Raw genomic sequence first — 10,125 nt, 5'->3', positions numbered from 1 at the left:
TGCAAAAAGGAGCATCATCATTGAGGCCAGCAAAATGAGTAGGAATCAGTCACGTAGGTGTGGGATGGGGTGACGGAGAAGATTGTTCCAGGAAGAGGAGTGGCAAGCACAAGGCAGGAGAGATAAAAGGCGGCTAGGTGTGGAGAAACAAATTTGGGACTGGAGATCAGGAAGTAAGGTCGAGAAGGACTTAAGACACATCTGGAGAAGTATGCAGGACCGAGATACACCTCGCTGCCCACGCGCCAGCTAACGCAGTGAACCAAACCAGAAAAGAACACCCCCCTCGGCGCCCAGCCCGAGCCCAGCGCAGGCGCAGTGGGGTTCGTTCGCCGAGCCTGCGCAGTTGGGGGAATTCCGGCCCTTGGATCCCTGCCAGCGCTTTTCTTGGATCCCCGCGGCGCCCGCCACTCTTACTTTCCCGGCAGCCCGCCGCCCCTTACTCCCGCCCCTTCCGTATTTTGACGCGCACCGGTTCCATCAGTCGCAGTGGCTATTGGCTGTTAGAGGATCTGAGAGCAGCAATTGGCTGTCGCTCAAGCGCCCTCCCGGAAATGGCCTGAGGTGGGAGGAGAGCTGAAGAGACCCGGGAGCCGAGGGACGGTAAGCTGTTCTCCTGGAGTGGCGGGGATGGGTCGGGAGTTGCGCTCTGGGCAGGCTTCGAGGCCACGCTCTTCCCTTGTCGCCTCAGCGAGGCTTCCTCTTGCAGCTGGGCCACGCTGGTCAGCCTGGCGCCTGCAGCCTCGCCTCTAACCTTGCTTTCTCATCCCCTGCGGCTGAGGCACGGTCACCGCCACGTCTTAGGGAGAAGGACTTCAGGAAGCGTGAGGGGCTGCGAGGGAGAAGTTTTACCCGCCGGGACGGTCTCCTCTCCGAATTCTACCCGTCCTTCCAGGAGCGGGGTCCCCACCGCTTAGGGCCAGGCAAGCCTTTCCGTCTTCGCCTGCCCACTGGGATTTCTCTCTGACCTGATAGCCCTCATCGGGCGCTTTGTTTTGGTCGTTGTCTTCACACGTCAGTCGTATCTCTTCGGCCAAATTGTGAGTCCTTAGGTTCAGGACCTGGGCCCCTCCTTGTCTTCAGTGCCGTGCAGGGTTCCTTCAGTGCCTTGTATGACTCCTGATGAAGTGTTAAGAATCCCTAGGGTTGTCCTTTTGTTGACCTTTTTGTAGAATTAATGCTTAGCTCATCTCACCCTCAGGCAAGAATACGAATAGCTAACACTTGTTGGGTTCCAGCGGTGTGTTATGCTAAGCGTTTTAATATCTGTTACCTAGTTTAGTCCATAAATCAATTCAATGAGATAGGCATAATTATTCCTGTGCTACATGGGAAACTGGGCTTAAGTAACTTGCTTAAGGTCACACAGCTAGTAAACGTTGGAGCTTTCTAACCAGATCTGTTGTATCCATCACCTGTTGCTATGATACTAGTATTCCATTTTACGCTTAAGGAAACAAGTTTAGAGAAGCTAAGTGATTTGTCCAAAAATAATGTTACAGATTTACTTGAACATTGAAAGAGCCCCTAGTAGGTAAGTGCTGGCCCTGCAGTTAGAACTGAACAGGGCACAAAGCAGACTTTCTAGGCGCTCACAGCTTATTGGAGGAAACTGACAAAATAACTGCTTAATAAAACGTGTTTTGGGTATTTTGTATACGGATACGTTGTCTACAGGGAGGAGGGAATCAGACAAGGAGAGGTAAGACAGGCAGGTGTAGGAGGAAAATGGAGCTGAATTCCCTGGCTTTGAATTCTGTTTCCAGCACTTCCTAACTTTGTGGCTTTGGGTAAATTACTTAACCTATCTGGGCCCATTTCCTCAGTGAAGGGGGATAATAATAGCACCTACCTTATTAGGATTCTTGTATTAGTGAGTTTTGATTCAAATAAGATGCTTAGAACACTGCTTGACAATTATCGTTGTTATATTATTCTAGGCATAGCAAAATCGTTGAGACAAGAAACTTGAACCCAAATCTGACAGCTGGTCCAATGCCCTCTCCAGTACACAAGTTGCTTCATTTGCATTCCTTGCCTACAGAAAGAGTGGTGATCAGTTAGTCACTCAGTCCTACAGCTTCCCAGGGTAAAAATAAGCAGGGCACAGGGAGAGAAAGTAAAGAAGGCTGGGGGACAGTGAAAGAAGGATTTGGGGAGCTTTGCTAAGCTTCAAGTCATTCTGGATTCTGAATAGCCAGCTTCCTGGGCCTTACGCACCAGTCTAACAACAGCTATGTATTTAGAATATTTGTGTTCAGCACTGTGCTGGGCACAGTATAGGGACACGGGTTGGAAACGATTTCTGCTCAGAAGTAGCTAATATTGTCCAGTTAGGTAAATGAGAATAGAATACATAAAGCAACCATGAGTGACCATGGATAGCATAAAAATAGGGTTGAGATTTTCTGGTGTCAGCTATGACAGCTGTAGAACCAAGAGGCAAGAATAATCTGAGGGGCAGGATAGTTTAGGAAGGCTTCCTGGAATGGAATCATATCCTGATATTTATTGAGTGTCCAGAGAGTACAAAGCTCTGCAGATGCTGGGAATGAGAAATGAAGAAGTGATGGTCTCTGCCCTGAGAAGCTCCTAGACTAGGGGAGACAGACCTTCCATTCCATTGTAACAAGTGCTGTAATTAAGTTGTATACAGAGTACTGTGGGGACAGGAAGTGGAATATTGTAGGTGGATGTACCTGAATGAATTGGGAAAGGGCCTGTCAAGGGGGCAACATTTGGGCTTGAAGGGTGAGTAGAAGTTGCTTAGGTAGAGTTTTAGGTGAATGTAGTATGTTTAGGGACAAAGGTGATTGAATCAGAACGGAAGAGGGTAAGGGGACGGGAGAAGAGGCTTCTCTGGCAGCATGGTGTGGGGGAAGAGCATGATCTTTGGATTAGAATCAGGGCACTCTTACATCAAATGAGGTAAAGTTTGGAGAGGGTTCACTACAGGGCTGACATCTGGTGGGCCTTCAATACGTGTTAGTTTCCTTACCTAGCTCCTAGAGAAGTAAGTTGAGGCCAGTTGGAGAAGAACCTTGCATGTGAACTTGATCCTGTAGGTAGTAGAGAGTCAGAGAAGATTTGGGCTGTTATGTCTGACTTAGGAAGGCTTTCCCTACTTTTCTTACCACAACATTATAAAAGTAGTTAACATTTTCTCCCTCATAGGGCTTCACTGGTAGTCTACGAGCAGCCCCACAACCCCATGTACACCCCAGAGTATCAAAGGTGACTGGATTCTTCTTGGTGGAGGAGCAAAGGCTATAGATTAGAAAGGGTTTTCTTTGGTGAGTAGTTAGGTATAGTAGATTCCTGTACTTGTAGGAATGAAGGATTTTCATGTATTTTTTCCTCTCAGTATGTACTAGAAGCCTTTTTCAGAGATTCCATCTGTCTCAGGTAGGCCGTAAGAAACAATGCCCCACTCCCAAGGTTGACCATGGTGGGGGCAGTGAGAATCCTTGAGATAACACTCGAGGCAGAGTCAAGACCTCCTAGAACTCTCTCCCCCCAGAACTTCTGCTTGCAGTGTTTTGTTTTAATGAGGGAAACTATTATTGTTCCTCAAACTTTGCTCCTAGAACTACCTGCATCAGAACTGGGGTGCTGAGTTAAAAGGGCAGATTTCTAGGCTTAATTCCAGCCTTCCTGAATCCAGATCTCTAGGAGAGGAGCTGGAGAACTCTGCGTTTGTATGCATTATAAAGGTTGAGAACCTTCAGTTTTTTATTCAGTTTTCTTCAACAAATATGACATGCCTAAGCATGCCTAACACTGTATACACCCAAGGTACGGTATCAGCTAGACAGATACAGCCTCTTAAGTTCAAATTGAATCTACATTTTAGTTCATAGAGTGTTAGGGGCATGGTGGAGTAAACCACTGGATAGGTTAGGCAAAGGTAAGATTGTATGGCACCTTGAAAGTCTGGCAGTTAGACATGATGCAGTAATAAATAAGGAGCTTCTGGGTTCATTTGCAGGCTGTATGAATGTAGACTTTGGAGTCTGCCCATCCTGACCCTACCACACCACTAGTCTGTGTCCTTGAACAAAACAGTTAACATCTCTGAGCCTCAGGTCCTTATCTGTAAAGTTAAAAATAGTGCTTACCTCATAGGGTGGTTAAGTGATAATTAAATGATGTAATATAAATAAAGTGCTTAGTATGGTGTTTGACATAGTACGTGTGAAATTAAAAAAGGTTTTGTTACCCCATTTTGAAGCTGACAATGTTCAGGAGTAGAAGGGTTAAGTTACTTGGCTAAGGTCACATAGCTTGGTGGACCGAGGAGCCTGGATTTGAACTTGGGTCCTTCTCCAAAGCCGTCTCTTTGAACCTGAGCGTTGTTCTGCCTCCCATAGGAATAATTCCTTCTTGGCTGGTTGCTCTGAAGCTTCATGAGAAAATGTCTTCAAGTTCTTAGCTCAGTGCCTTGCACGTGCTCAATAATGTTAGTTTGTGTTGTCCCTTCCCGAGAATATCAGACAGCCTCCAGGGGTTTGAGGAAATGCTACTCATCCTTACTGAAAAAGCACAGGGTTTCCTCAGGGGTCACTGGAAAAACACCTGCTGGTTCTAAGGCAGGCTGCCTGCCCAGCTGTTTACCCCCAGCTGCATTTGAGCGAACTCCTTGCAGCTGTGGATTTTTTCCTCCCCCTGTAGGGTGAAGGCCATGCCGCCCCCTGGGAAGGTTCCACGGAAGGAGAACCTAGGGCTACAGTGTGAGTGGGGGTCCTGCTCCTTTGTGTGCTCGGCCATGGAGGAGTTCTGTGAGCATGTTTCTCAGCACCTGCAGAAATACCTGCATGGCTCCGTGGAGGAAGAGGAGGGAGAGGAGGACCCACTGGGTAAGGGAGCCCGATACAGGAAGTAGAAGCTCAAGGGAAAGTGGAAAATCTGACGTCTTTTCCGCAGAGGGAGAAGGCAGCCTGGGAGTATGGTGATTTACTTTCCTAATTGTGCTATTTTTGATTATAAAAAAAACGTTGTAGACTCCTTATAGAAAACTCATTCAACAAGGATTTTCAAAGTGAATTTTCCATCCTCCCATCAAAAGGCAATTACTGATAGTACTTTAGTGAACATTCTTTTTGACTTCTCTCTGTATAAATTAGGTAACTGATTTTATCTTTTTTAAAAGGATCATATTGTACAAGCTATTGGCAGTCTGCTTTTTTCCCACTCTGGTGGTGTTTCTCTCTCTCCCTCTTTTTTTTTTACTGAAACCACCAGTTAGGAGTACATTTTACATCACAACCTTGTACACAAAAGTTAAAAAATACTTGAAACAATATTTGCCTTTATTAAATGCTCTCTGAAGTGTTCTATCTTACTCTTTCATTAAAATAAAAAATATGGTGTGCAATCTCCTAAATTGACTTGACTACCCAGTAATAGGTCACAACAGTTTGAAAAACTCTGTTCTGTAAAGTACAGAGACAGCTCTCCCCCACCTCAAATTCTGTTTGAAGTCGGGTGACTATGAACTATAATTGTTTCAGAGGTCAAGTAATATTTATACAAAAGAGAAATTAGGAGATTGTTACTTTTTTAAAGTATCTGCTTTTCAAAACAAGTAAACCCCTAAAAAGCATTGAAAATACGGTGTTTAGAGAGATAGGAAGTGGATTGGAATAGTTGATAGACTTTCCTGGAGAATACAGATGTTGAGCAAAACGTGGTGGAAAGCAGGACTTGTGGTCTGAGGGGAAGGAGTGGGCGGTGTCCGAGGCTGCGAGGCAACGTCTTCAGGGAGCAGCATTGCAGTCACACCTGCCATCCCTGAGATCCTGGCAGTGGGCCTTGCACACACCCACCCCTGCCTAGATGACACTTCTTCACCTAGTTTACAGATACCCTTTAGATCTCAACACAGGGACACTTCCAAGATAGCTCTGCTTCATATTAGCTCTTGTTTGGTTTGTAGTACCACACCCCCTCTTTGTAGTACTTATGACTGGTTGCAGTTTTATATTTATACGTGTGATTATTTGATTGATGTTTTTTCTTCCTGACTAAAAGCTATATAAGGGCTTTTTACTCTTTTACTCATTGTTATATCTCCAGCACTTGGCACAATTAGTGGTGATTTAAATACTGATATTTGCTGAATGAACTTGTAATTTGGTCAGAGTCCAGCCTCCTCGCTTACTGCTAAGTGCCACAGATGGAAGGAGAGCTGAGCTTTGGAAGGTATCAGACTCTTCTTTCTAAACCCCTTTCTGCAGATGAAGAATTTTCCTGCTTGTGGCAGGAGTGTGGCTTTTGTTCTCTGGACAATTCTGCTGATCTCATCCGTCATGTCTACTTCCACTGCTACCACACCAAGCTGAAGCAGTGGGGGCTGCAGGCCCTGCAAAGCCAGGCGGACCTCAGCCCCTGCCTTCTGGACTTCCACAGCCGCAACATCGTCCCTGACACCCCTGACCACTTCCTGTGTCTGTGGGAGCATTGTGAGGTCAGCAGGCAGTGCTGGTAGGAGGGGTGGGAGGAAGTTGCAGATCTTAATTCAAGATGCCTTGACCCTTTCAGCGATGCCCTAGATTCCCGAGGTTCCTGCTAGTATCTCTCCTTCATTTCTGGGTAGCTCCCTTGGTCAAACGTTTCTGTCCCCACCAAGTTAATTTGGGAGAGAGCTGAGAAGGCCCCTTTGGACACATAAGGGTAAGCGTTCCTCCACCCACCCTCAGTCCTTACCCCAAGTTGCTCCTGGCACAGAGCTCCTTCGACAATCCCGAGTGGTTCTATCGGCACGTGGAAGCGCACAGCCTGTGCTGTGAATACAAAGCAGTCGGCAAGGACAACCACATGGTGCTGTGTGGCTGGAAAGGTAGGGCCACTTCTTAACTTCTGGCCTCTAAAGAAACTCTGGAGTTGCTGAGGGACTAGGGATGGGACCAGTCCTGTAGGGCAAGGTTGGCTGCTATCTGGAGAGACTTGGGGGTACCAGAGCCTACTCTGGGTTTGTGGCTGGAGCCTGACTAGGCCTTCCTTCCTAGGCTGTACCTGCACCTTTAAGGACCACTGTAAGCTTCGTGAGCACCTCCGCAGCCATACTCAGGAGAAAGTGGTGGCGTGCCCCACTTGCGGGGGCATGTTTGCCAACAATACGAAGTTCTTAGATCACATCCGTCGCCAGACCTCATTGGATCGTAAGCAATCAGAGAAGGGGTGTGGGTGCAGGCTGTCCTGGTTGTGGTGGGAGTTGGGGGCATATTCCCAGGAGAGGGGGCCACTGAAGGTATCTGCAACTGACTATATCTATCTTTAGGGCTCAGTCACCTGCCACAGTCTCTGCTGACTCAGATTCATTAGACATTGCTATTCAGGGCTTACTGTGTTCCCTATCAGTTATCTCAGAGAATCCTCACAACAGCCCCGTGAGGTAGGCTTCTTATCCCCCTTTTTGCAGATGAGGAAACTGAGGCTCATAGAGGTTAAATCACTTACCTGAGATCACACAGATAGTAAGTGGTCAAGCTGGGATTCTAATCCAGGTTTTTGATTCCAAGTCCCATGCTCTTTCCATGATACTGTGTCCATCCATAGTTCCCTAAGCTCCCCTGTCTCCTTGGGTGGTTCCCTTCTGCTGGGGATGGTTCCCTTCTTCGGGACTCATTGTCCTCTCTGTGCCTCGCCGACATCCCCCACAGCCACCCTTTCTTCTGCCTGCCCCACCCCAGAGCAACGCTTCCAGTGCTCCCACTGTTCCAAGAGATTTGCCACTGAGCGGCTGTTGCGAGACCACATGCGTAACCATGGTGAGTAGCTGACTGCCCCCAACCTCCCTGCCCACCCTCTAAAATACATTGGTCCTCAAGTCACAGCCACCTCTCTACTCCCCTCAGTGAATCACTATAAGTGCCCTCTGTGTGACATGACCTGTCCACTGCCATCCTCCCTCCGCAACCACATGCGCTTTCGCCACAGCGAGGACCGGCCCTTCAAATGTGACTGTTGTGACTACAGGTAAGGGGAACCAGGGGCCAGAAATCAGAGAACTCATGTTCCAGGGTCCCCCATGCCCTCCAATCCCTCCTGACTTCTCCTGGCAGTTGTAAGAATCTGATCGACCTCCGGAAGCACCTGGATACCCATAGCAAGGAGCCAGTGCACAGGTGTGATTTTGAGAACTGCAGCTTCAGTGCCCGATCCCTCTGCTCTATCAAGTCTCATTACCGAAAAGTACATGAAGTGAGTGGGGCTGGTGGTGGGAGAGGGCTAGCAGAAGTGTGGGGGAACCCAGGGTGAAGAGCTGGCCTCACTCTCCCTCCCCTCATCATCAGGGATACTCAGAGCCAAGGTACAAATGTCACGTGTGTGACAAATGCTTCACAAGGGGCAACAACCTCACCGTGCACCTTCGCAAGAAGCACCAGTTCAAGTGGCCCTCAGGGCACCCCCGTTTTCGGTATGTTTCTCAATCCTCCACCCTGGATTCATGCATTTTTTTTCCCGTACCATTTCAACAAATGAGAATCCTTGACTTTGGTAGTGCTTTGATGTCCACCATCTCCATTAGGCTCAAGGAACTCTGACAATGGTGGTGAGGCAAAGATGACTCTTCTGAGTTTTGATTCCAAGGCACAGTGCCAAACCCAATAAATGGTGCCCAAAGTTCTGCAGTCAAAAGTAGAACTAGAGCCCTAAGGGTCCTGATCCATAGCCCCATGGCCACCTCATACATCCTTTGACACTCCTACCCTCCAACACAAATAATTTATCTCCCCTCCCTCATCTCCCCCATCTCTGGCTTCTATATAACATTTTCCATTTTCAGTAATGATTCTTCCCTTTTCTACATATTCCAATAAAGACCTTTTTGTCTTCAACTCCTATCATTCAGAATCCCAAGGCTTCTTCCACCCCTCAGATCTGTCCCTTAACCTGGCCAAACTCCATCCCTCTGCTTTCGCCCCCTGCCCATGTTTGCTGCCCTTTGTGCCCCTACTTCACCAGGTACAAGGAGCATGAAGATGGATACATGCGACTGCAGCTGGTTCGCTATGAGAGTGTGGAGCTGACGCAGCAATTGCTGCGTCAACCACAGGAAGGATCGGGCCTGGGAGCATCACTGAATGAGAGCAGCCTGCAGGGCATCGTTCTAGAAACACTGCCAGGGGAGCCAGGACCTCAAGAAGAAGACGAAGAGGAGGAGGAGGGCAGGGGTGGTGAGGGAACAGCTCACTCAGCCTCTCAGGACACCCCTAGTCCTGTCATCCACGTGGTGAATCAGACCAATGCCCAAGGCGAGCAAGAGATTGTCTACTATGTGCTGTCCGAAGCCCTGGGAGAGCACCCCCCAGCTCCGGAGTCTCCCTCAGAGAGCATCATGGAAAAGCTTCAGGGAATAGCTGAGGAGCCAGAAATCCAGATGGTGTGAAGGCTGCAGAACACCACCATTCCTACTCCAGGCCCTGGGGTTTGAGCCAGGCTGCTGGCAGTGTCCCTGTGGGCAGCCCTTGCCGTTTAGGAATAGTGCTCAGAGCAGTGTGGTCCACTCTGGATTCAGCTTGCGTCATTCAGCAGACTCTAAGGACTTCCCTTCTTTGTTAGACTATGTCAGAATCCTGAGGAGTTTGGGTTCTTTGAGGAGGACCCCCTGGCTATGTGTGTTCTTACAGACGGGCTTAACCGTAACCCCTAGCCATGCTGGAACAGTCATTAAAATCCTTAAATCAACTTGCATCCATTCCCATCTTTAGGGTTTCTTAGGCCAGGGGATGACATAACTGGTCCCTGCATGGGCCCTTTCATCATAACCAGCTGAGGCGTGAGCCAGGCAGCCATTTCCCTCTAAGGGTTCCTCCTCCAACCCAAGGATTTCATGTTATCCTCGGGGTCGAGGTTGGAGGCACTGAGTGTGTATATAATAGTTGTTTTTGGTAATAAAAGAAACACTTCAGCTGTTAACTCATTTTTTCCTTATGTGTGGTGACAGCTAACTAGGGAATGAGACACAGCCGCCCAGAAGAGGAGCTGAGTAATTAGGCTTGTTCCCCTTTTAGTGATGGGGGGATCACTGTCTTCTGCCCCACCCCACCCCCTCTTTGGTCAAACTTCTCCGTTTCTTCTTAGTATCTGCCATCTACCTGGAGATCCCAAGCATAGGTCATG

General features: G+C 48.1%; 1 protein-coding gene across 5 annotated transcripts; it reads left to right on the top strand.

Annotated features, from left to right (window-relative positions):
• The first annotated feature begins 465 nt into the window (after window positions 1–465).
• HINFP (histone H4 transcription factor) lies at window positions 466–9,921 on the top strand. Of its 5 annotated transcripts, none has more exons than XM_019716340.3 (10): window positions 466–603; window positions 4,672–4,856; window positions 6,237–6,466; window positions 6,727–6,838; window positions 7,008–7,160; window positions 7,692–7,769; window positions 7,857–7,977; window positions 8,064–8,202; window positions 8,295–8,419; window positions 8,968–9,921. In XM_019716340.3, exons 2-10 carry the CDS (start codon window positions 4,682–4,684, stop codon window positions 9,389–9,391), a joined length of 1,557 nt encoding a protein of 518 aa, XP_019571899.1. In that variant the 5' UTR covers window positions 466–603; window positions 4,672–4,681; the 3' UTR covers window positions 9,392–9,921. The 5 variants fall into 5 exon arrangements, with proteins under 5 accessions (XP_019571899.1, XP_019571897.1, XP_074191442.1 ...); XM_019716338.3 differs by having other exon boundaries at window positions 7,662–7,769; window positions 8,968–9,527; XM_074335341.2 differs by having other exon boundaries at window positions 591–1,040.
• The last annotated feature ends 204 nt before the right edge of the window (window positions 9,922–10,125 follow it).

Source organism: Rhinolophus sinicus, chromosome 14, assembly GCF_057876585.1.
Source record: "Rhinolophus sinicus isolate RSI-liver-muscle chromosome 14, RSI-T2T, whole genome shotgun sequence".
Lineage (NCBI taxonomy): Eukaryota > Metazoa > Chordata > Mammalia > Chiroptera > Rhinolophidae > Rhinolophus > Rhinolophus sinicus.
This window is presented reverse-complemented; position numbering and strand designations above follow the sequence as displayed.